The sequence below is a fragment of the Ambystoma mexicanum genome, chromosome 3q (assembly GCF_040938575.1).
Source record: "Ambystoma mexicanum isolate Mex_15411 chromosome 3q, UKY_AmexF1_1, whole genome shotgun sequence".
Lineage (NCBI taxonomy): Eukaryota > Metazoa > Chordata > Amphibia > Caudata > Ambystomatidae > Ambystoma > Ambystoma mexicanum.
This window is the reverse complement of record NC_090926.1, coordinates 1,128,543,547-1,128,570,984: the sequence shown is the minus strand read 5'-3', so window position 1 is coordinate 1,128,570,984 and position 27,438 is coordinate 1,128,543,547. Positions and strand designations below refer to the sequence as shown.

Below are 27,438 nucleotides of genomic sequence, written 5' to 3'. Positions count from 1 at the left end.
AGACGGCACACCACTGAGTGCTCGAACTCTAGCCCTGATGAAAGTGGTTCCAATTTGCTAACACCACTGAAACTGGTAGGCTTTTTCTTCGACCTGTCAAACGAGTGATGAACCAGCAACTCAGTGGAAGGTCGGATAGTGATCCTATTGTAGATCAAAAACAGAGGATGAAGATGGACTCTATACTATGAACTGAGTCCAGAAAACCTCTGAGATTGTTTCATAGTGTACAGGAGAATACACCGAGCAATCTCGGTACTCTGTCCAACTGCGTCTCCAGAGTATAAGTCATTTTTTGGCAATTCTTTCTAGTTTTTGGCCAAAACTTTTTTAAAACTCTGCTGTCCAGAGAAAGGGAATACAATTCATCTGCTAAGCAGTTTTAATATTTTGTTTAAGATTCTGGTAGGAGGGCAAGATGAACATAATCAGTATATTGGGCAATATACAAAAAACAAACAAAAATAAAAAGCGATTCACCTGAGATCTAGATGTGCGACCATGTTTAACAAGAGAATATTCAGGTGTGAGACCTTTGATGGCCCAATTTGTGCATGTTGTTCCTTCTGACAGCCGACAGCTGTGGACCAGAGTTAAACGTTTTTTAGCAAAAAATTAATAGTGCAGACATATCGTACCAGGGATGCAGCAATTGACCCTACATGAGAAAAAGAGAAGATCTATAAGAACCCAGTCATGTCCACCGAAACGGCAGAATCCAGGTATCTGGCATATGCAGGAGACCTAGTAGAAACCATCCTAGCCAACCCATCACTCCTTGGCACAGAGGGCCTTCCCGAAGCAGGAACCAGTGGAAAGGAATGAATGGAACGAGCTTGCAGTACTGAAGAAACAGCTGATCCGAACTGAGCTCCATGGAGCAATAATGACCGAGTATCTACGACCCCACGCATCCCCCATGGGTTTAATTGTAAGAATCGAACCTAGTATTTTCATGGAACAAGTTCAATTCAGAAAGGACTGGTCTTATATCTCCAATAAATGTACAAGAGACTGGCTTGTCTTGATTATCAGTACAGCAAAGACAGTATCTGAAAAAATTATGAAAGAAATCGAAGAAAAACAAAATGCCCTGAACGCAGCTAATATCCTGCCCAGCTATAAGACAAGTATTGAAGATCTAGACGTGTCAATGAAAGAATTTAAAGAGTTTAACCTTAATAAGAAAGTGATGAAACTCAAGAGACCTAGCCACCTTCACCCAAGGAAAAATATATCCATACATCACAGATGCCCATTATGAAGATCAAAGTCAAAACACCATGTCATCTGGTCAACAATGTAACCAATTCAATAGAAAACTGATCAAGAACACCCGCCCCAAGCCTTACAACTGGACTTTTTCAAGCGACAGCTACAATGGGAGCAATACCAGCATGCCCAGCGAGAGTGGCTCCTCAAGCAATAAGTCCAACAAAAACGCCTCCACAGTGCCCTAGTTTTTTCACAGTGGCCAAGGAAAAACAAAAATCAAAAGGCAGAGGACAGTGGCAGACACAATGGCAGAACCAGTCGCCACGGATAACACGCAGCAGAGGACGAGGATGGACACCAGCACCCCTGTAAGAAGCGCTTTGAGAAAAACAGTTACGTGGCAGGATGATAGAAACATAGCAAACATCGAACACAATGGACCAGACACCCTGAGGCAGCAACTTGACATCGAACCTCTACAGAACATCAGACAGACCCTTGTGGGGACTAAGGAGAAATCTTTAGTTATGAACCTCTCAAAATATATATTGAACAAAGATCAATACACTCTCCTAGAAAAAGGCCTCTCTTTCGTTCCAACAACACAGCATGATCCGTTCCAAACTCGGATCGAGGTGGCTCAACTCATTCGCAAAATTCGTCTGAAGCAATATTTTGGTACAGTGACCAACATGGAGAATGAGAAAAGCGCAACTAACCTAAGAAGCAAATTCACCTTCTACCCCCCCTCCCAACGGGGTGCTTCCAGAGTCGATAACCTTTGAAAAGGCACTACTCGAAAGGGAGCACACTGAAATAGTTAACAACTTCTCAAGAAAAGACAGAATGGCCCTCCGGACCCTGACCGAGAACGACCAAATAATTATCAAACCAGCAGATAAATGGGGAGCCACGGTCATCTTAGACGCAGATGGCTACAATAAAATGGTAATGGCTCTTTTGGAAGATCGCACTAGTTCTAGACAGCTGGGCAAAGATCCAACTAAAGAGATCCGCCAACTGGTCGTACCAATTTTAGAAGAACCAATAGCGGAAGGACAATGATTTTCTTAATCCTAAAACACCAAGAAGACCGGCCTTCTATGCATTACCCAGGTCCATAAAGGAGTAACACTAATTCCAGGGAGACCCATAGTATCAGGCATAGGCTGCATTCTAGAACGTCTCTCTGATTTTGTCGACTTCTTCTAAAAACCAAGAGTAGGTAAGATGAGATCCTACCTAAAAGACATCACTGCTGTTCTGCTCCTACTGAAGGATCGGCCTTTCGATTCAGAGCGCCAGTTACTCGTAACTCTAGACATTGAATCACTATGCACGAAGATCCCACAAATGGCGACACTGCAAGCAGTTGAAAAGGTCCTTAGAGACACAGGCCCAACTTTGGAAACACCAATTAATTTTATTATGCAACTAGCAGAAATTGTCCTAACAAAAAACTATTTCTTGTATGAAACAACTTTCTTTGAGCAAATATCAGGCACCGCAATGGGGGCAACCTTCGCGGCAAGCCTGGCGAATTTATATGTGGCTGAATTAGAGGAAAAGACCATCTTTCGTGACACCAATCCCTGGACTGCACATATTGCCTTGTGGTCAAGGTAGATTGACAATATTCTCATGATCTTTCAGGGCGACTAACAAGATCTGGCCTTGTTCATGCTGTGGCTGAATGAACAAAACAACTTCTTCACATTTACGGAGACGCATAGCAAGACCTGTCATGACGCCTACCCCTGACCACCACTGGCAAGTCAGCGTGCCAGGTAGGGGCGGGTTTCGTGGTTCCATTATGGCCTCAAAGGCCTTAAAACATCATTTGAGACTCTCTTGGAGTCAGTCCTGGCGCCTTTGGCACCAGGCTCATAGTCATTATGGAGAGCACCTTTAAGTTGGGACGATTTAACTTGGACTACTTTCTAAGGGGCTGCAGTCAAAATTGTGGCACTCACATAGCTCAGTTACCAAGAACTGAGCTATGCGGTCTAGTGTTTAGGGTGTGGTTGGCCTGGGACAACATTACGTGGACTACTTTCCTGAAGACTATTTAAGCCACACCCAAACAGCAGAACACGCTTCGCGTTATGCTGCTGTTTTCAGCATAACGCTCACCGTGTCCAGTCGGGCCTCTAGCATTCTTTGGAGCCAGCTATTCTTGGAACCGCGTGCCTGCAGGGAGACAAAGAACATCATTATTGGAATCTTACCTGCCAGTAGCATCCGGTCTTCAGCCCATCATCAGCTCCTGATTCTGCTTACCCGTAGACAATCGATCCAGCGAACTCCATCTTCAGGGCACTGCATGCTTTGCGGAGCGCTGCAACCTGAAAAGGAGAGAGAAGAACAGCATTAGTGAGTGCATACTCACGAATCCACTCGAACAGCTAAAACCACAAGATTCATACCTGGTTAGTCGTCTCTTGGTCACCATCGCTCCGGAACATCACTACAACCGGCGAAGAGTACCGTGACCTACGAAGGAAGGGGAAAGACACAGGTTAGCATATACAAGGCAAAACAGCGCCGTGTATCGCACATTACTTACCGGACAGCTTGGCACCACAGCGCCTTCATTTACCGGCTTGTGCTTAACACCAACCCACATGAAAAAGGCCAGAATCTCTTGCACACCTAAAAGAGAAGGGATAAGACATAAATAACAATAAGAGGAAGGAAGGAAAGAACAAAATAGAATACAAAGACTGTAAAGCAGCAAGACCTACCTTAAAGACAATCAAAAGGGGCTTGCACCAGTGAAGAAACTTGGTCGCACACTCCCACACGAGACTACGCACCCCTGCCACGAAGAGCAGGACGGAGAGCACGCCTTCTAAAGAATTAAGGAGAGGGCCAAGGGAAGGTTTTGAATCCAAGGGAGGTGGGAAGACACCCTACCGAATACAGCCAAGTCTTGAATTTAGCCCTCCTGTATTTCAGGCTCAACTTCCGTCGGAGGCACTACCCAGGGATCGGGAAGAGGGCTTGAGGTGCATAACATCCAACCAGGGCTGCGTGGCGTCCCTGTGGATACCAGGTGAGCGTAACAGACCTCCATTCTCTTCTTAGATCTGCATCTAGAGATGAGAAATAACCCAGTCACAGTCACATCACTGGTGTATAACAAACTAATGGACAGAAATTCCCTTGCAACCTTCGCTAGTTACCATCCCTCAAGCCTGAGAAACAATTTACCATTTGGGCAGTTTCTTAGATATTGCAGGAACTGCTCAAACCTCTGGGATTACGAAAGACAATCAGGTCATCTTGCACGGAAACTTCGGGACCATGGATATCCTAAAGGGACTATCAAACAGGGAAGAAAAAGACCAAAAAATATCCAGAGAGTTACCACAATGGAACAACATACGAAGCAAAGGGAACAAGATAAGATCACGGCAGTATTCAGCTTTACCTCCAACAGCAGTTGAGGGACGTGATTTTCCTTCCTGGCCACGGGAGGAATGCAGGGACACTTCTTTTGGAATTCGAGTGTGCCCGTGGGCCAGGGCATCCAGCACCAAACGGTCGGTGGAGATGGACTCCCACACGCTGACGAACTTCGCCAGCCGACCTCCCACCGGGGTGCTTCGGTGGGGGCCCCCAACGCTACGGCCGGTTCAATCTTGCTTGGAGGCGGCCCTGGCCTCCTTGGCGACGACCACGAGATCCTCCTCGTTTGCCGCGACCTCTGTAGGCCTCCTGGGACGAGGAGCGAGCCGCCTGGCGGTACGTAGAGGAACCACCGCCTGATCCCTTGGAGGCCCCCTGTCTACCTCCGGTGCTATGAAAGGGCCGTCGATGCTGAAGGACTCCCAGGGCTCGGGCCGTCTGTATGTCGGCCTTGATGGCCTGCAGCGACTCATCCACTGTTTTCCCAAACAGGTTGTTGCTGTGGAACGGCATGTCCAACACCCTGGTCTGCACGTCCTGACGGAAGTCTGTCGCCTTGAGCCAGCCTCGTCGTCAAAGGCAAACACCGTTGCCTAACTGGCGAAACCCGGTGTTGGCAATGTCCGTTGCCACCGTTATGATGTGGTCCGATGCCACCTCACCTTCCTGCAGAATCTCTAGGGCCTCTGCCCTCTTGTCATCTGGTAGGAAGTCCAGTAGGGGAGCTATCTTGTACAATAGCTCCCTGTCGTAACGGGCCACAATCGCTAAGGCGTTCGCCGCTTTAATTGTCGTTGCCGCCGATGAGATGACCTGTCGCCCCATGGCATCCAATTTCTTTCCCTCGCCGTCAGGTGGGGAAGTGGAGGTCGAAGCTGTTGTCTCCGCCGCCTTCTTCTTGGCCGCCGCTGAGACGACCCAATCCGGTGTTGGCTGAGCCCTGAGGCACAAAGGGGCGGCGTCTGGGACCCGGTACTTCTTCTCGTACCGGTCCCTCTTGGCAGGCGTCGTGGACAGGTTCTTCAGGACCGCAAGTCCCTTGTCCCAGATATCGTCGAGTAACGGTACCGCGAGGATTGTCTTTCTCTTGGCCTCTCGCCATTGATAAGAGGAAACCTTCCTTCTTCTGTTCCTCGGGGCAGAGCTGGAAGAGCTCGGACGCCCTGGAGATCATGGCGTGAAAGGAGCCAAGTTCATCGGGCGGGGAAGACCGAGGGGGTGGTCATGGAAGGTCCATCCCGTAATGGCCACGGCCCCCCCCCCTCTTTTTCCACCGGGGTCTTCACAGGGGTCTTGTCGAGGAGCTGGAAAGAGGATTCCCTCCGCGGTGGCAGGGAAACTCTGGACCCCAAGGTTGCCTCCACTGGTGTAGCTTCCACAGGCTTTGCCAGGGTCGCCGCGACTCCCTCGATAGAGGCCTTAGCCGGGTGAATCAAGGCCTTCACCACCTTGGGCGTGCTTGAAGCCTTCACCTTGGGCGCGGGGGGTCACTGTCTCACTCCCCCTCGGCTGAATCCTTCGAGATCGACCTGGGCCTCTCCAGAAGCTTACCAGGGTTCTCTGATTTCCTCTTCCCTGAACCAGAGCGTTGGCTCGTGGTTGATAGTGCCGGGGAAGGTGCGCCCTGCCTGGCAGCCGAAGAGCCCGACCATTCAGCGCTCCCGGTGCCCGTGGACTCGCGGTGCTTAGCTTTCTGTTGGGCCCCCGTCGCCGGGGCGCCCTCACAGGGCTTGGAAGACCGCTCAGACCTTTTCTTCTTCTCACCTGCTGGGCCCTTCTCCAGCCAGCTGGCGAGGCAGGAATGACAATCTCTCATGGTCCGTTCCGATAGGTTCTTGCAGAGCGCACACTCCTTCTCCACGTGCGTCTTGTCCTCATGAAGGCAGTAGACACATCTCGAATGCTCGTCCTCCTTGAAAACATTCTGTAAACCGCATCCAGGGCAGTTCCTGAACAGCTTGGATCTGGGCGTCGAGCTACCCTTGTTCGGGGCCGCGTCCATGGTAGGCCTCAGATCTTCTGGAATCCTCCAAGAAGCGTCACTCGACGAAAACTTCACCCTTGAGGGGCGTTGGAAATTCCAAAATGGGTCCCCGTTGATCGGAAGAAGAAACGGTGGAACTTGAGGCTCGATTTAACCGAAAAATTAGAAAATCTCCTTGAAAAAGCGCGAAAACGCAGCAAAAGCTCGAGAGCTATAGCACGAGGACTCCCAACACTTGAACGTGTGGTAAAAATCTGAAGATGGATGCCAGAGGAGGGGCTTAGGTAGAGGGCAGTCATTGGCTGGGGGCAGTATCACCCAGAGACCAGTGATTGGTTATTAGTAGAAAGACAGTTCAGAAACGAAACTGAAACTGATTTTTTCTTTACCGAGGATTCCCAGCCGGACGACGGGGAATATTCATGAGCATGTGAATCCATGCCAGACCCCATGATGGAGAATTTGAAGTAATACCTAAAGTACGGCTGCCCTCACACTAATCAGTTCAAGCGGTAAAGCTTATCGTACTAATTACAACATTAGAAATATCAAAAGGGTACTTTGCTATCATTTACTCAGATTACACTCATGTCAGATCGACAGATGGAGGAGGCAAGGGTTCAAAAAGTCAGATGGTACTCCGGTGCAACACGCTGCTTTACTTTCTAGATTAATTGAGGCATTAACCCTACCCACGGCAGTCGCAGTATTGAATTTCGCAGCACATACCAAGAATACAGACCTAATTGCTTATGGTAATGATAGTTGGGTAAAGGTTGGGGAAGGTGTAACCGCAGTGCATTGGTAGCATTGCAATGTTTCTATAGAAATTAGTTTATATGTAGCAATCCCATGGTAACATGATTGGACATTGTGGTTTCTAATTCAAGCTTTTATCATTGAATATTAGGGGGCTTAATACTCCACTAAAGTGCAGGAAACTGGAAGGGCTGTTGAGGCGCCACCAGCCAGAATTGGGGGTGCTTCAAGAAACCCATATCCGAAGAGCAGATAAATGTAAGCTCTGTCTCCGGCAACACCATGTTGTATTACAGGCAAATGCGGAAGGGAAGGTAGTCGTTAAGTGCTAATAGCTATCCAGGCCAAAACCCAAGTTAAATTATTACATACTAAGAGTCATAAAGAGGTGTGAGAAACCTGAGGTTATTCTCTCAATTAGACCTTAAGAATCCATTATTCAGGTGGCATGGGAAGGGCTGGCGCTCTCAGATCCCAAACCTGGCGGGGGGAGGGGCGAGTGAGGGAGGATCACCTGGGTAGGTGAGCCAAGTTTCAGTTCGGGGGAATACCTACCAGGGAAGGAGAGGAGGACAAGATCCCTGAACCTTTGTAGGCTGTGCCACATCTGCCGCCCTTCCTCCCAATGAATCTCTCTGCCCCAGATCCAACGGCCCCTCCGTATATGACAAATCCCCTAGGAACCCAAACCCTGTTGCACTCTAAAACCACATCTCCCAGAATCCAGCTTTCCTACTCTAATACTCCCAGTCATTCTTCTCCAAGTCCCTCTGATTATTGTTTTCCGAACTCTCCGTATACTTGGACAAAACACTACCATTCCCACAATACCAAAAGCTCTTGCCCTTTTCAACTCAGACCTGTGGAGCTTCTGAAAGGAAAAATATAAGAAAGGTAGTTATAGCTGGCGTGTGGAGAAACAGATGTCAACGGTGCACGGGGGCCTCCCACATTGATATCACAGGCAGAGAGGCGAGCTGGCTATCGTGGTACCGTCCTTGACTCCAGAGACAAAGAGAAGCCAACGGGTTCAACATAGCCGGTGAGTCAGAGGAAGCGGATAGCAAACCGAACTGTGTTGAGCCCAAGGTTGCAAGTAGCAACATTACATGAAAGCAAGAAACTTGAAGAACGAACATGTGTGTGTTTGAACTTTTAGTAGTAGAGGGCCAACTGCAGAGTGGTCAGGCGCCATAGGGGTGCTCATTCGAAGACTCTCGATGGCCCCTTTGATTTCGTGTTCAAACTGCAAATACCAGAAAGCCGTAGGAAAGGGTGGCATGAGGTGTCAGAGTGGTCCTACAAGGGTCTCATCAAATCCTCTGTACAATCAAAAGTTTCTGACCCATTGACAAGAGAAAGCTAGGGGAAAGGAACCCTGCTTTCTGATAAGATTGTAAATTGTGGAATAAGGCAAGTGTGAACCCGACAGAGGGATGCCGAAAAAAAGCCAGGAGAAGGGAACCCCACTTTCTAATGAAATGAGCAAATCATGAACTGTGTTAAAAATAGCTATGTGAACCCGATGGAGGGATGCCAAGGGGAAAGCTAAGGAGAGTGAATCCCACACCATGATAATACAAAGTGAACTGTGAAATTGGCAAATGTGAACCCAGTTGAGGGATGCCTGTTAGTTGGGGTAACCCGTGAACATTGTGTTGACTAGAGTGAACCCGGCAGAGGGTTGTCCACAGCAAGAAGTTATTTAAAAGGACATTAAGACTCTTGAATATTACAAGCTACATTTGAAAGGCCATAGTGAACCCGACAGAAGGAGGCCAAGTTGAAATAAGGATCCAAGCCCAGTGGATGGAGATGCAAGGGGCGAAGAGCAATCGCCCAAGGTGCAAGATTACCGAAGGAACTTTTGTTTGTTTATTGTTTTGATCCATCAGGCCTTCTGAGGCAAGAGACTTTGTATAAAAGATTTGGCCACTGAAGGTTCTAGCATCGTTGAACTGGAATTGCGAACCTCGTACTGGAGAGGCCCAGGAGTGTGTTTTGCTCAAATGTTCTGCCTTGTGCCATGCTTGAACCGTGTGGAAGGGAGACCCAACCATGCCATCCTGACTTATCATTTTGTGAACACTTCTTTCTTTTCTGGTGAACATTATCCCACACTCTTTTTGTAACTTAGTGGTAAGGATTGGCAATAGGTTTTATTTAGTATAAGCCCTTTTTATTGGACAAAAAACCACTAGGACTGCCTTATTATTTGATGGTCGTAGCTTGCTCCCATCTTAGATTTAGGTTTAGATTAGGCGTTTATCTCACCCATTATAAAGTTCAATAAACACCCTTGAACTGTGATCATTTGGGTCTGTCTTTACTGTTGGCACCATCAGTTCCTTACAGATGGTAGATACATCTTTGTGGTTTCGGAACACAGTTCTATTAAACTGACTTTGACCGCTGCTTATGCCCCAAATGCAGGTCAGGATGGCTTTTTAAAACATACTCTGGGACAATTGGAGTCTTTCATTGAAGGGGAAACAATGCTTGTGGGTGACCTAAATATAGCTTGGGACCCCGCTCGAGATCGAAGCACGACAACAGGTTATGTCCAAGCCCTTTCCTCTGCTACTCCAAAATAGAAAACTGAACAACTTTCTCTAGTGGAAGTATGAGTGAAGCTTAGGGGGATGGACAAAGGTTATACATTCTATTTGCATGTACACGGCTCGGTTTTGCGTATAGATTATGTCTGTGCCTCGATTTCGTTGCTGGATAGTGTTACGCAAATTACGACTCTGGCAATAACTATATCAGATCATACACCAATGGTGACAGAGTTAAAAGTCGCCAAACCTAATCAGAGACTCTGGGCATGGAGATTCCCATCAGAACTGTTACAAGATCAAATTATAAAGGATACAATTGCTGTGCAAATTGGGGATTTTTTAAAAATTTAAACCAATAGGGGAAACTACGCCAAATGTAACTTGGAATGCATTTAGGACAACTTTGCAGGGTTCCCTGATTACATCTGACAGGTTCTTCAGCAATCAGAAATTGAAAAAGAATTTGAAAAGGAACTTTGTGGGTTAATGACAAATATGTAAATCAATACTGGCCCGACTATAGCAAAGTCTTATAGGAAAGCAGCGGGCAGACTTCATTTGTTTCAAACTAATAAGGCTGAAAAATCATTGCTCTTTCTTAAACAAAAATGTTATATCAAACCCAACAGATTATTGGCTGGTCATCTCCGTCAAGAGAGCTGCATTCTGTACTATTCATCGGATTCAGCTCACACATGGAGATATGCTTACAGAAACCTCTAATATTCTCATGCAGTTAAATTCATTTTATTCAGATTTAGAACGGTCAGAATCCCCTAATCTGCAATCCCAATTGGATTATCTGGAGATTGTCACTCTCCCTCTGGTGGCGCCGACTGATATGGAGCTGTTTGACCTTGATATCACTCAGGAAGAGGTTCTTTGCGTCATTCGAGATCTCCCCATAAACAAATCACCCGGTCCAGATGGGTATCTGACATTGTTTGATAAAACATTTTGGAATACTTTGGCTCCTAAATTGACCCAGTTATATAGCTCCTTTGCATCTTTAGGTACAACCTACTCTACAATGGAATAAATGAAAATAGTGCTATTCCCCAAGCCAGGTAAAGATCCAAGTAGCTGAGGGTCTTATTGTCCGATAGCGTTTATAACCTTGGATGCAAAGATCTACACCAAGCAACGTGAGACACACAGCAATATTAGAACATAAACATTCTTTTTTTAAAAAAAACAATATTAGAACATGCCATATTGTACAACAAATAGAAAAGAAAAAGATTCTGGCAGTTATTGTATCTATAGATGCAGAAAAAGCTTTTGAACATGTGGAATGGTCGTTTCTCTTTTTACTTTGGCAAGATGGGGCTTGGTCGTAAGTTTATTGATAAGGTCAAGGTTAACGATAAACAACCATCAGCAAGATTATTAATAAATGTATCTTCCAATTCCTTTACAACGTGGGACCAGACAGGGGTGTCCCCCATCTCCATTGTTATAAGTACTTCACCTAGAACTGCTGCTTGCTAGGGTCAGCTAGAGAGGGGATATCTGGGGAAATAACTTTGAGGGAAGTACACATAAAATTATGGCATATGCAGACGATATGTTCCTCCAGGCTGCAGATCCTTTAAAAACCTTACAAGCTGCAACAAGAGAATTTGTGATGTTTGGGAGAGTTGCGGGTCTGAAAATAAATGTAAATCGGACATTTTAAATGTGTCCTTCCCGCCTAAAGATACACAGGACTTGCAGTTGCATACACAATTTGGTTGGGCTCAGGGAGGAATTAAATTATTAGGTGCAACTATTACTCCCACAATAGGAGGGTTATATGAAGCCAATTATCCCCTTTGTTAAAAGGAATCCAAACACAACTTTCAAAATGAAATCCATAGGCTGTCTGCTGGGTAGGTAGAATAAACTTGATAAAAACGATTACGCTGCCTAAAGCATATGTTTCAAGCATTACCCATTCGAGTCGCTGCCAAATTGTTTCAGAAATTGCACAAGGCAATCTCAGTGTTCATATGGAACAATAAAACCCCAAGATTGGAACTATGCACATTAATGACGCCCACAGATAAGGGGGGTCTTGTTCTCCCGGATTTTGTAAAATATTATCGGGCAGCTCAAATCAGGGTTCTTAAGGACTGTGTTGCGGAGGAGTCTGAGAAAAGATGGGTACAGATGGAGAGGGTGTTGGGTGGACATCAATTAGGAGATAACCTTTGGCTCCCTAGGCAAGATCAGCTGCTGAACATGCATGCTAGTTCCATTATGAATCTAGTCTATAGGAAACAACTGTTACTTGACAACATTCCCGTCTCCAATGGCACCATTATTTTATAATGCCCAATTTATTCCAGGCCTTGAACTGAAGGTCTTCCCAGAATGGAAAAAAGGCAGGTTGTAGGAGGGTGAGAGCTATATTTCAGGGAGGTAACCCTAAACCTTATGTTCAGTGTAAGCGTGAGTTGGGTCTTAAGGAAACCAGCAGATTTCAGCATTTCCAAGTTAGACATTGGATCCTCACCCCACCGGTGAGGAAGGCGGCAATACGAGAGCTTACACCGTTTGAAAAATATGTGACATCCAACCCTGGGAATAAAGCTCTCATTTCAAACTTACACAGATTGATGATGGTGGATATCACTCCTAAGACACTGAAAGGCTATCAACAAGGCTGGCATATAACATTAGGGGAGGAAGTGCCAGAAAAGGAATGGGATATATTATGGACAATACCTAAACTTTCTAGGTCGACTCAGATCAGAGACTTGACCCTGTATTAATGTTTCACTGTTTGCACACACCAGCTCCCTTTGGCTTCTTTCCACTCCTCGCTCAGCTTTGCTGCTTCCAATATCTCCGCTCTTCCCTCGCCGGAAGCCAGAGAGCATACCTCACACTCCTGGGGTCCCATGGTGACTGGAGTACTTCGGAGCCCCACAGCTCCCGCTGCGTGCACCCAACAAGGAGGGCTTGCAGGACCTCCAGATTCCCTCACGGACGGATTTGGCCTTGGCATCACTCTCTCCTGCTCAACACAGCTCCTGGCTCATGTGTCTCCTGCTCCTCACTCTCCAGCATGCTGCCTTCTCTCCAGCCAACCTCTCTTGTCCCTGTGTTGTGAGGAAAGGATTTGTATACTGATTGGGATTGTTAAATGACCACAGGTGTGGGCCATGTTCAATTGACGGACTATGGTGAAACCCATTAGCTGGACATGCCTAGATGGTCCACCGGTACACCTCCATAGCCCTCTTCATCTCAGTACCAGAGTGGTGTTTGGGGATTTCTGAATTAAAGGAAGTGTGCATAACTCTGTGTTGTGTCCTCTTTGTCTTGGTACTGGACTGATGTGTCTGCATTAACAATATAAGGCTGATATGTGTCTATCTTACACAAATGAGGATGTGTCCTCCTAGTTAGTTTCTTCCTCGTCCCAGTGTTGAGGTGGTGTTAGGGAAAAGGCTGACAGTTGCCAGGGAATGGGGGATACCATGTCTCACCTAAGGACGTCCTCTCTCCACCCCACTTCCCCCCCAAGTTACGTCCAACCAGGTGATCCTCCATCGCATATCCACCCTCAGGGTCAGTATCCAAATGAGATGGCCTTTCCCTGGCCACCTGAAAGGAGGATACAGGGGAAAAAGTGAGGACGCCCTCAGGTTCCTCACACTCCCAACCAAGAGAATGACTTCTGGATCAAAAGACGGTGTTCCTTATCCCCCACTGATTTTATCTGGAGACAAAATGTTTCAGGAAAAACAGTAATGCCCCTGCAACTACTTACATTTGCGCTCGAGGAGCTGCGCTACACCAGCCATATGCCCAAGCAGTACATTGTAGTCAACTTACAGGAAGAATGGTTCATTCCCAAACTCCAAGAGCATCTTCACAACTTTCCATATAATTGTGCCACATTCAAACTGTATATTAAAAGGTCACACCTTTAAAACATTGCGAGTGACATAACCCCAGCCCTTCGGGCCTTTCTGACATCTCCTTATTATGTGGACATGGTTAACAGGTGCTGTAAGTTTCATTATTTAATTGTTGTGGTGTACCGATTCTCTTGTTGGCTTGAAGCATGTCCTTGCGCTAACCCTGATGCCAATTTGACAGCAAAATTACACAACGTTTCTCCCTGATGGTGAATATGTGATGTCCTCATATCAGATAATGGGGCAAACGTCTCTAGCAAGCTCTTTGCAGAAATGTCCTGGTTATTGGGCATTAACCACAAATTGTGCTCAGTTTCTCACCTGCAAAGCCAACAGGATTGTGGAGCGCCTAAATGGCTTATTGAAAGAGTGTCTTGCAAAAATGAGTAGTACCTTGAAAAAGAACTGGCTTTATTGTCTACCACTGGCTTTATTTGCACTTTGTAATCAGCCAAGGTCAGAGCATCACCTTACCCCTCATGAAATAGTGACGGGCAGGAGGCTACATATTCCACCCAAACGCACGGCCTCCGATGCACAAAATTCAGGCCAAATTCTAGGTGATGAATTTTAGAGATATCTTAAGGAGTCAACGAAATCGATCAGATTTATCTCCACTCAGCGTGGACCCCATACATGGGACGCACACCATCAGCAGCAGACACACAGCCACCACAACAGCTCTTCCCCGGTGATAAAATATTCACCAGGAACTTCATAGGGAAGTGAAATCAACCAAGATTCGACGGCCATCTATGCCACACCAAGAGCAGTTAAGGTTGCCGGCCAGAAGACGTGGATCTACATAACAGACCCCTGGAAGAACAACAGACCCAACCCCCCCCTCCAACAGCAGGAGGAGGAGGAGGAGAAAAAGGGGCAAGACAAAGATGAGGGACATTGATACCTCTTTTTTGAGGTCAATGCGCCCCTTTGGGCACACAAACGCTAACGCTTTTTTACAGCCGTCAGCAACAACAGACGTTACGAGGATTATGCCTTGCATTGGTTTTCTTTTCTTCTCTCTCGCTTCCTCTTTATGGTTGAATTTATATGGTTGTTTAGGGGTGGGTCTAACGTTACTAATATTAAATATACAACAGTGAATAGTAGTGTATCTGTGACCAGGATTAGAAGGGATGTTTTAAACCCAGGAGTTTATCTAGACCGTATTAAAGACATGCGTTGCCCCGAAACTGATAACATGTGGAATAACCACATGAAGGTGGTGGGAAGAGCGATCCATGCTATGTCTGTTCTTTAATTCCTCAAGCAACAGGCACACACAGACTGTTTACTCCACAGGAGTTGCCACCAGAAGTAGTTCAATGTTTAATGCACCTTGCCCTGTGTAGGTTGTAGGATTAATTCAGGGACACAGGATCCAAGCCCAACGCATACAGGCTGACACCTCAGCATACACAGATAACTACATAAGGATAAAGAAGATGACAAATAGGTAGGGTTAGAAAAATCTCGTACTGAATTATCACATAGTGGGGCAGAGAAAATGCGAGGTTGTCTTGATGGTACCACCCCTGATTTGGTGGCCTGGGGGGGGGCGCAGGGGAGTAGGACTGGACCAGCTTCAATGCAAAACAAGACCTCAAATGCAGATGGAAGGGGCTGTGTATTTTAGAGATTAATGGGTCGGAGGGCTGATGTAGTACAAAGCAGGAGGGATGGTTGCATTATCAAAGAGTGCAGTTTTGCAAATCGAATTTTGGTGTTTGGGAGAAATGAACCTGGAGTGCTTATGTTTATTGTGTTTATATAGAGCTTTACATTATAACAACAAGAATACAATTACATAAGAAGCCATTACAAAATATGAGTCAAACCAGTAATACAGCAACTAGAACAATTTGCCAGTGAAGATGAATGAGGTGAGAGGGGGTGGATTGGCACGAGAAGCGTATCAAAATACTGAGACTTACTAAATTCTCCCTGTGTTTCAAGACCCTCTGCAGCGTGCATGTGGGACCTAAAACACAGTGTAACATGACCAGACATTAAAGACGGGGACAGCAGCCCTCATGGACATATACTGGATTTGTGTTGGGTGTACACCCAACTGCCACCACTCTGGAAGGGTGTGTGCTCCTTAGAAACCCTGCAGTCCCCCATGCTCGTTGTTCCAGACGTCTATCTCACTGTGATCAGCGAGCACCCTATGTCCAGACCAGTGCACTGCATGCATCAAGGGGCCCTGCGCTGAACGGGCTTGCAATCTTATCGATGCAGCAACTATCTCTCCCAGGCTTCCAGTGAAAGGCTGAATGCTATCCCTGAGGAGTTTAGGTTGTTTAGTAAAGCTGAAACATTTTTCTCCTCTCTTCCGTCTCCCAGGGTGCAGGCAGCAGCGAAATGGCTTCAAATAACTCGGTAGAAGCTGCTCCAGCTTGCAAATGTTGTAGAGCATGGGCTAAATGCCATTAAGGAAGAAATGAGAGCAGTTAGGTTGGTTATGTGTCGCTGCAAAAAGACAGTAGCCAAGGGAATGCCTATGATGACGCTTAAACTTAAAACAGGTGAAGGCCCTCCCCTTTTGAACAATGTATACACGCAGACAGAGGAATGGAATGGCGAGATGGAGCTATGCATGCGTAGAATAGGGAAACCGATTGGCCCATCAGGATCCAGTTTTTATCCTTGCCCAGACCCATAGAACTATTGCGAAGAATATGTTGAACCGCCATATACCCCAGAAGAATATGCACAGCAAGGAGAGAACTAGGGTAATGTCAGTAAGGTATGTGTACCAAAGACTGATTTTGACAACAGAGGGTATTCAATTTTAGTAAATGTTACATGCATAACATGGAAGTTAGTTAATGAATTAACTAAAGTGGGGGGGAATGTTGGGATCCAGGCGCAACGTCCTAAATGTGGAAAGAAATACAAGCTGTGGAACTTCTATTAGCCTCAAAAGTGGAGGATTTTTAGTGTTAGTGTCTTTTTTTGTGACAACATTTCAGGATATTTTTAAATTGGATTTAATTTTGCCATATATTAGAGAAAGTTGGGCCACTGAGCACATGGAGGAATGGTGGCCATCACAGGTTATTGCTACTGGTTTTCATTACTATGAAGACCCCTTACCACATTAGCCAGAATCGTGTCCTTTTGGATTTAGGCTGTAGATTTGAGCCTGTCCTCCTTGATGAGAACAAGGCCCTGGGTGAAGGCATTGCCAAAAGCACCAGACTAGATCATGGTCATACTGCTCTCTATCGGATGTTGGGATAACAGGGTCTGCAATAGAATGGCCTGGTAGTATGAATAATGTCGAAAAATGTGTTCTAACCTCAGTCATGTTTTCATGGATCCATCTGGTTCCCAAGAGATAGCCAGGAGAATGTGTACCAGGGATAACAAATGTTTTCAAAAAATGAGTTGCAAAGAGGGCTGCTCAAGGCCTGGGAACGGTCTGTATTGGCAAATTGACTGAGCTCATGGGAGCAGACTTCACTGTTCGCGCTCAGTACATGATTGGTTGTTTCGAGGGGACTGCACATCAGAATGTACATGAATTTGTTCTGGCTAATCAGGGTATTCCATTTTAGTACATGTTACATGTATAACTCCAAGCAATCAGGATGGAGTATTTTCTGTTGACTGCTCAATTAGGTCATTTGTATGGGACTGTATTTAGGATAGTCACAGGTAATATACTAACCAATAACATTTAGTAGTGTAGGTTGTATTTAGATTCTTATAAAAAGGTAGGAACCAATGTGGAACGGGGACCACCATGCGTTTGATATTTTGTGATAGTCACATTTTGTGGTTTTTGTCCTCAAATGCTGTAACTCAATGTGGGTGGGTTGAGAGCATTTTCATTCAATTGTTGGGGCTGCTGTACAGACTAACCCATAATCTAGTCTCTCTTTGCCGGAGTTTGCTCCCACTGACACTTTCAATATCCTCCTCCTCAGGTACTTTGCCTCACCCTGTAGTTCTTTCATGAAACTTCCTTTCCTCCAACTCCTTCCACCTTCCTGATATCAGATCCCTCCTTTCTGCCATTCTCCAACTACCTCCATCAATCTTCATACCTCCTTTTTAAATCCTTCATTTTCCTCCTTCAACTGTCCAGTTTCTCCAACAACCTCCTGACCTTCTCCTGTAGTCTGCCAACTCTCTTTGGGAGAATTTAAGGAAGGCACTGTATTGCCAACCTCCTCTACCAGCTCACCAACCTCTCTCTCTACAAATAGTAATCCCTCATCTAATCCTTATCTTCTCCCAACTGCAACAACACTCTTGCTGTCACCTCCTTCCTTCACTCATCTTCTTTCCTTAACCTCCTCCAACCTACTTGAAGTTAATCATTCCCCATCCAATACTTTCTCGCCAAACTAATTCTTTAAACTCAACATCAGCTCACTCTCCACCTCCTTCTCCCCTTTCTTTCCTGGGCTGACCTCTAAAGCAATAGTCTGTAGCTGTGGTTGTTGGGGAGGGTTCCAGTGGGATTTGCTCTAGAAACTTCCTGCCTGCAACCCCCCCTGTGTGTTGGCTTAATTAAACAGCAGTTAAAAGAGGTGAGTGACCACAATGATTTTTACTACTCTTTTCTTTCTTCCTCGGCCTGCCTGCTACCTGTAGCTACACCATCCTGTCTACTGCTGGAACGGTCGATCGCCCTGAAGCTGCTTTTGACCATCTCCCATTTATCTCAGGTCAGTTGCTTTGGCGATAGATGAAGACTGAAGTAATGGCTTCACCCCTTTAAGAAGTGACGGAGGAGCACTTTATTCTCTCTTGTAGGCAAAGGGTTATGGTTCTCCTTTGCAACTTTCCCTGGGGTTTGATAAGCACCTCTTGATCCATTATCTTAACCAGTTCTCCTGTCCCTTCAACAATTAAGATGGTTTCCCGATCTAGGGTATACCTTCAGCAAACCAGGGGGATTATGGTAATTTTAGTGTCCCTTTCTAATTTTCCCCTATTAAAAAGGGCTATTGGAGGGTGGGTTCTTTTATGTGGGGCAGTTACTTTTAGGATCCCTCACTAATCACCATGAATCCCAGCAGGAGAACCTTGTCAATATATGTGTGTATATTTTACGTCCTACCTCTCCACTTGCGCTATCTAGTTAATTGCACTTATTCCATTGTAAAGGGCTCGTTCATGGAATGTTTGGAGTACTGTATGGTACTATGTTAGTGTTTTTCAAAGCAAGGGGTCCGAAATACAAATACACAAATCAAATGTAGACTTTGCTTGATCATAAATGGCAGATTAAAGAGGACCCTCTGGTAATGAAAGCACTTATCTGGCTCTTAATGTTTAGGTTTCGGTGAAAAGAAATGTCGAAGTTCCAAGGAGCCTTGAAAAATTAGATTGAATGGCCCTTGATCGTTGGGGAAAGTGATAAATCTAAGCATTTTTACGGAGCCCAGAGGTTTTGTTTCAGTGTTTTTTAGTGTCAGGCCCTTTAAATTTCACACAGCCTCTTGTCCATTGCTCAATCAAAATAAGGGCTCATGCTTTTCTTTTTTTTTTTTTTTAATCTTGGGGTGCAATGAATTTGGGAGTTTGAAAAGAGTCTTCAGACGCTCAAATAACATTCCACTAATATGACACAGCCCACACTTCTTCCACTCTCCTATTAGTACTAGCCACTTCATCATGCACAGACTTGACTGCAAACGCTGCTTTACGGTAATACCCACATGTCTTTCATCAACCACTACAGTTTCTTACCTGTACAAGGCCCGCCCAGCTTCGACTGCCATCCAATCTATAGCAAAATCCATCTGACGTACAAATGGGGACATCCGCTTGGTTACAGTGTGGGCAACACTCAGGACAACACTTGGTTGTCCCCGCATTATCCTGCAAAAGTTAAAAAAGCAGAAACCTTTATCGTTAGGATAACATTGAAAAGCTCCACCAATTGATATGCTGAAGGAATCACAGCAGGCACAAGTGTGCCAACGAAGAAATCGAGGTCCTGTGAAGCAGTGACCCAAGCAAAGAGAGGACTGAAAAGTAGTTGAGTTGGCAATCTGAAAATGTTGCCAGGTAAAACCAGTTTATCACCCTTTTACTTTGCCTAAACAACTTCTTATATCCTTCATCTTCATTCACTCCATCAATATTTACTTCTTAATACATTTACATTATTTGACCTTTACCTTCTCTTATTTTTCACATTGTTAAGGTGGCAATGGATATGGAAAGACTAGCTGGAAGGTTATAGTTGCGGTCAAGGGTGGGTAGGTGTGAGAAAAGAAGTGGAGTTACAGGCGGTCTCCATCTTCAATGATGAAGTGAATGTTGGAGAATTGAAAGACAGAAGAACTAAAGTTATGAAGAGGTAAATGTGACAAAGTGAATGCCTGGTGAATTGAATGCAGAAGTAAAGACATACATCCACCTGCTTAAGCGTAAAAGAATAGAAGAAAAATATTTGATCTGCAATAGTTTCAGTGCAAAAAAGAAGGCCTTACTAGCAAAAAAAAACTTTGAATTAAATCACAAATTACTTAATTGATGACAGCGGCGTACACATCGATACATTCTTGCAGAATACCACAAAGAGGTGAGAAGACGTAGAATCAATACTGGAGGTCTTATACTCGTCCCAGAACAAATATCAGAGGATGGGAGATTCTTACTGGAACACACATACTCAGTCCAGTAAAGACTGAGTAGTAGAAAAGAGTGAGAATCATTACTGGAACACTAATTCATCCCAGAACAAAGTGAATATTGGAGAAAAGTGAGATTCATTACTGGAACACGTATAAACTGACTCCGTAATTATCAATTATTGGGGAAGAGCAGGAATTCTCATTGCAATACTCATGCTAGTTCTTCATACTAGTCCCAGTAAAGACCAAATATGTGAACTGCATCAGAAAAACAAGGGTTATAATTGGAATAGCCCTACTTGTCACAGACATGACAGACAGAAAGATGTAGAGAGAAAAGGTACCATTACTGAAAGAATCTCATTACTCCTTGCCAAGAGGACAAATGGAGATTAAAGAAATTCTCAAGTTGGATGTACATGGGACGACCAAGAGAGGAAAAAAAGCAAAGGGAGAATCAGCATGCTAATGACACCAATGAACAACTGAAAATCTCAATAGCTGAACTTTATGACTTGATTAAAGTAGCCACCAAGACGTACATATGACTACTGCATTAAAGCAAACTGTCTGGGAAAATCCGCTCACAGGAGAAGGGAGCCATTCTCTGGTGCATTAGTTGTTTTTGGTAGTGGCAGGGTCAGGTTAGGCTAGTTTTGGACAGTGAACAGTTCTTCCTTTTGAACTGACAAGCACCCTAGTTAGTTTTTATTGGGCAGGGAAACCCATACAACATGAAAAGTTAGGAGTTTTCTCTTTCTTTTAACAATGAATACCATATAAACGGAAGACCACAGTGTGTACTCCTTCTATCCCGCCACAGCAGTTAAAAATAAATTGTCACCCATCAAGTTCTGTCGTCTCTTAACCTTAAGCGGTTTAGCAATCTATGCCCAAGTTGAGTTGACAAATAACATTTAACTATCCATTTAGAAATAGCTTTTGACAAAAAGCTGATGTCTCTCCATTGATCTGACTCACAATTATATTTGCTGTAATTTGTTGCATGATGATTATCATTTTGTGTTTTTCTTTATAAATAACATTACATATCTCAATACAATCGATCATGAGAGCTGCAGGTCTATATATCAGGTGGCAATGTGGTGGTGTTGTAATACAGAGATGACCAAAACAAAGGAAATCTTAAATCAAGGCCCAATGAAATCTTGAACATTAATCTTTACACTTGGATTGAACATCCATACTCCCTACACCTCATTTAACTAGCCCTCTTGAGCATAATATGTGGTCTTGCTGACCCCATTTCCAAAAGGATATGGATAAATGCATTAGCTTTACGCATGGTAGGCAGAGGCACAAGAATGCTTGGGGAGACTGGAACTAACTCATAGAAGTTGCACTTGGAGATCTTGAGGAAGGTGCAGTCGCGATTGGCCTTGATGGTGAAGATCAGTGGCTCCCCAGTCAGCACTGCCAGCTGTCCCACCATTTCACCGGGCTGAGTCAAGAATAGACATACGTCTTCTGCTTTGTCAATCATTCGTTGATACACATGAAGGCAGCCCCACAGCACAAAATGTAAGCTCACATCCTAAGGCGAGAAGAAAAAAAATACACAATTACAGTCTGCTAAACTCCTAAAGGTCTACTACTTACAGTAAGTAGCATCTGCCATCAGCTTAATTCTTTATGAATTACGTGAAGAAGGAATCACCCAACCTGAACTGACTAAACAGAATGTTAATACAGAAACATATCCAGCAATACAGGGAAGCATGCAAGGGATGCACAATATATGGCAATGTCATACAGCTGTCAGCCCTCCGAGAGTTTGAGACAATGACAACAAAATGGACATGCACATGCAATCACATTAACAAATAAGAAAAACAGGAAAAATCCATGCCCCAATAGTTCCTTTTTCTGTCTTCGGGCAAGTAGCTCTACCCTCTAATAACATTACAGAGAGGCCGAGCCATTGGTGGTTCCCCGTCTCACTACCCAGCGTCGCCCTTCTGGCTGTATGACAATTCATAGCAGCCCCACAAACCCATAATAGCCTTCCGATCGCTCAACCTCTGCTTATTACTAGGATAGCATAGCTCAGAAACCTCGGACCTGTACTGTTCTGTACTCCAGCTCACATTGCCACCCCACCCACTATTAATTCAACTATCCACTAGCTTATTTATGCAACAAACCCAAAGCTCTCAAGTCTGGTTGGGCAAGTAAAATCTGTGTTGCACTTTTTTACGTGATCCAAGTGAGACCTCCAGATGTGGAAGTAGGTGGTAATGCCCCCTTCATGGAGTGAGATCTTTTTATTAATCAAACTCAAACCCATCTTCTGGTTCCATTCGGTCATATCCAGGACTGCTTGACTCTTCCACTTGCCTGCAATCAAGAGTCTGACCACCAGTTAAGATTTGGTGATTAGATTACAGAACCGTGCAAGTGGTTTGCTTATAGCCATACTACAGGGTCCACTGGTATGTTTAGCCTGGTGACCTCAGAACTTTCCTGCAATATCTCCCCCAGTATTTGGTCAGCTTAGGACAGAACCATCAAATGTGTAAAAAGGGGCCTGCTCTTTTGCACGCCCTGAAGCATAGGACAGATTTCCCTTGGGCAAAATATTCTAGCAGGTAAGGCGTTCTATACCACCTAAAGACCATTTTATACAGTTGTTCCATATGTCAAGCCCTATATGCGCTAGTGCCAATCATTGCCCACTCTTCGGGCCCAACTAATGCTCCTATTAAAACAGTGCCTCAGATGTTTATACCCAGTGCCAAACGTGTACCCATCAATGGGTCCACGTGCTAGTTATTATAATCTAGACACCAAATGGAAGCCATAACTTAATGACACCTTACCTGATCGCCCTGACGGGCTATCACAGCTCCAGCTTTGGCATGATGCAGAACTACACGGTTGTTAAGCAGCGATGGATCCTATAAGGAAGCAGGGTGAAAACGGAGAGAAGGAGTTGAAGAGACTGTTTGCACTTCGTAAATGCACACACCTGCCTTGAACCAGCAATAGCCTTTCCACGAGTCAAGGAGTCCAACAGGTCTCCCTCCAGAGCTCTAGGTCTTTAGAGCCTTCTTCATTGCATACCAGCTCTTGCTGCAAACAGATCAGAACCCAATTTTGTATGTTCGGAGTCCAAAGAAGGTAGAATAACTTACACCTATGGAGCTTGATATTCTGATAAGTAGGGGCACTATTATATATCTTGTACCGAGTGGCGACTTTGATTCTACAGGAGATAGACAGCATTTATGAAATTGACTCTATTCTCTAGAATTTTATAGATGAGACATCAAAGTGACCCAATACAATGACACGCCCACAGCAGGGCAGGATCCTCTCCAACAGCCTACTGGAACAACCTTTTAAGCCACTACAGATGTCTGGTATTTCTGTAAGGTCTAAGTACCTTAGCAGCATCTACAGCCCTACCATCTCTGAAAGGTTACTTGAGGTCAGATACCAAAGATATGGCCTTACAAGGTTGGCTAGACCACCCCTCTTTTGCAAAAAACATTACTTTGCATGATTTTCCGCTTTTGTAAAGGTACAGACAGGCTAAAACAGGTTAAATGGAAAGAGGAGGACAGGAATGTACAATGGCTATAAACTAATCCAAACTTTCCGTTCATCACTTCTTGATTGTTACAATTTTTAACACTTTCAACATTGTGTCATGCCACAACAGGCAAGGCAAACCTTTCTGAATAGATTGCATACCTCAATTTTCATGAGTTTTGTCAGTTCTTGCTTGGCAATCTCAAACACAGCACTGGGTTGTTTGCCCTGATATGGCCCATATAGACAGTCTGCGCCTCCAGTATCTTCCTCGGTGTACTCATAATGGTATATTCCAGTAGCCTGCTCACCCACCGTCACAGACTTGTGCTCTTTGGGCTCCTGTGACATGGACTGAAAGACAAAGAAAAAAGTAGGACCCCTTAGAAACTGATTTATGTGATTTTAACGTCAGAGACGGTAGGAAGCCAAGCTGTGTCCTCGCAAGGCAATTGGAGGCGGTGGCGTGACCCAGGAGGTCCGTGTGGTCCTCAAATGACACCGAGACCGCAGAAGGAACGGCTCTGCAGAGTGGCACATTGAGAGATGAAGAGGAGAAAGCAAATGCTAGAAGCATTTGAGGCAACCGAGTAAGCCTGTCCCCACAGGAAGAACCAGTGAAACCAATCATGAAGATTAGAGGTAAACAGGAGCGAATGGGAGATCCCAGAGGGTAACAGGGCAGAAGAAATATTTTATTAACAGTGGAGAATTCCAAGGGACTCGTCATACTCGTCCCAGTAGAGGTGAAAATTACAGAACAAGTAAAGAACCCCAAGGAACTCATGCTTGTCCCAGTATTGGTGCAAACATTAAAGCAAGCCAGGAATATTAAAAAGGGACTCAGGATTTCTGTCCCAGTGAGAAGAAAAGTCATGTAAAAGGTGAAGAACATTCTGAAACTCAATCTTTTCATTGCAGGGAATGGTTGTCAACCAGAGCAAGATTGAGAGACAGACTGCACGAATCCAAGAGTAATACCGATCAACACCCTAACGTTAAAAAAAAAGTAACTTTTTACAAATGACAAAGGAGAACATTCAGGAGAATGGAGTAATTACAATAATTGATTCGGATAATCTTAAGAGACTATCTGGGAGTCATTCTCCTGGACCCACTTTTCTTTTTAATCTTTTGATTAGTGGTAGGGTCAGGATAGGTTCGTTTTTGGACGGACTCTTGATTTGGACTACATCACTGACGACGAGCATCCTAGTTAGTGTTGCGTAGGGTAGGGCAATCCCCTTTTTGATTAGGGACAGTTAGGCCTTTTTTTCTTTATTATTTAAATAAACAAACTTGTAGAATGTCACCATTTGGTCGGCCTCTCCTTCTGGTCTACCAGAGAGCTCTGTGGATGTGTGTATTGTAAGTATGTGGGAGGATGTGTGTGTGTAACAGATGGGTGTGGGTGGGGGGGGAGGGTGTGTGTGTGTGTGTGTGTAGCTATCGGATTTGCTAGCAGACACAGGTTGTACGTGGGTCGTTTCTAGAGGACCAAGGAGGAAATATTGGTTTGATGGTCCAGAATTAGGTGGACAAAGAGCGATTCACAATCTGGGATATTTAACAATGGTGCAGTTGATCTTTGTATGAAACGGCTAGGCCTCCTTCTTTGTCCAGTTTGAAATTGTCTGGGAGGGATTCATCCACTAGACTGGTTTCTGTGAGAAAAAGCAGGTCTGTTCCACCTTCACTATTGTGCTATGCTTTGACATTGATCTGGCGCTGAGCAGGTTGCAGTTAACCTTTTTGTTTTCTGAGGTTTTTTTGTCCTTTGGGGTTGACATTGGTTCCTCATGACTTTTGATCCTGTGGTTGGTGTTGGCAAGGGGATTGTGGTTTGGATCTTCATTTTATCCAAGACTTTTATCCACGCTACCTCAGACAAATTCAAGAGACACTCCTCCAACCGCCCCACTAGGAAGGCCGACTTGAATCTCCTCACAGTGCCCAGATTCAAACTCTCCAAAACTGGAAGCAGCAGCTTCCTGGTGAAAGCAGCCCAATTGTGGAATTATCTCCCTCCGGCCTTAAGGATAGAGCAGACCTATTCACATTATAGGCACATCATTATTCACTGGATCAAGGAGAACAACCACTAACTACCTGACCTACACACGCCCTCTTCTTGCTTGTATATATGGTCCCATTGTTTTCTATTGTATATATTGTCCTATTGTATATTTTGTCCCACTGTATGCTCTGACCATCCGCTTCTCTGTATCCGTCAGGCTTATGCAGACTGTGAATTCTGCATGTTAAACTGCATTTGTATGTTTTACAACTGTACAGCACTGTAACCAAAGCTGAAAACGTTCTTGCTGCCTCCTGTGCCCCGATACCCACGGGTCTGGTGCTCATTATAAATAATACAATCAACAAAAAAAACTTCATTAAGGAGCTTGAGTAGCCTGCGTGGCGGGTCGATGGTGACTTCAGGGGTGGTTGTGGGTTCATAAACTTGTGGTCTGTTGTCTCTGCAGTTCCTGGTGATGAAGGGTGTGTTAAGGTGGGTTGAACCTGGTCTAGTTATTTGAACCTCCTTTAGTCCTTCCATTGGGTTTGCTTTTTCTCTCGCTGTGTGATTGATAATTCCTTGGATTGCTGGTTTGGGGGTTTGTAGGAGGACAGGTATCGCGAGACAGACCTATTTTGGTCTAAATGTTTCAAAACGGCCCTCTTGCATGAAGGAGGTTTTGTGCAGAGTTTCCTCATGTATACAAGTTCCACAAAGAAGTTAGATGGAACAAGTTACTTACCTGTAACTGTTGTTCTCCAGCATGGGTCTGGCATGGATTCACATGCTCATGAATATTCCCCGTCGTCAGGCTGGGAATCCTCGGTAAAGAAAAAACCAGTATCAGTTTCGTTTCTGATCTGTCTTTCGTAGTAGTAACCAATCACTGGTCTCTGCGTCATACTGACCACAGCCAATGACTGCCCTCTACCTAAGCCCCGCCTCTGGCAGCCATCTTCAGATTTGGAAGCACGTGAAGTGGCAGTATGACCAAGTGAAGAGCCGCAGAGGGGTAGGCGGGAGGGTTCGCATGTGAATCCATGCCAGACCCATGCTGGAGAACAACAGTTACAGGTAAGTAACTTGTTCCTTCTCCAGCATGGGGTCTGGCATGGATTCACATGCTCATGAATAAAGAATACATAGCAGTACACACATGCACAACCACGGGAGGTGGCAAAGGCTCAACATTAAGCATTACATCAAACTCAGCATTAAGCAATCTTACCTCCTCACCAGGCTCACCTCAGGCGAACAGGTTGCGCAGCACTGCTTGGCCGACCCTGGACTCCTCCCTGGAATCCCGATCGACGCAGTAGAATTTCGTGAAGGTGTGCGTCGACCTCCACGTAGCAGCCCTGCATATGTCCAGCAGGGGCACACCAGAAAGGAACGCCGTGGTAGCTGCGATCGCTCT

General features: G+C 45.0%; 1 protein-coding gene across 6 annotated transcripts in view; it reads right to left on the bottom strand.

Annotated features, from left to right (window-relative positions):
• The window catches only part of PNPLA6 (patatin like phospholipase domain containing 6), a 1,092,789-nt gene that overhangs the window by 820,869 nt on the left and 244,482 nt on the right, over positions 1-27,438 (bottom strand). For all 6 annotated transcript variants that reach the window (XM_069603923.1, XM_069603925.1, XM_069603924.1 and 3 more), the window contains exons 14-17: positions 24,164-24,355; positions 23,287-23,364; positions 21,796-22,001; positions 19,554-19,685 (exon numbers count right to left, since the gene is read on the bottom strand). In XM_069603923.1, the coding sequence (XP_069460024.1) occupies positions 19,554-19,685; positions 21,796-22,001; positions 23,287-23,364; positions 24,164-24,355 (608 nt within the window). The remainder of the gene's footprint in view (positions 1-19,553; positions 19,686-21,795; positions 22,002-23,286; positions 23,365-24,163; positions 24,356-27,438) is intronic.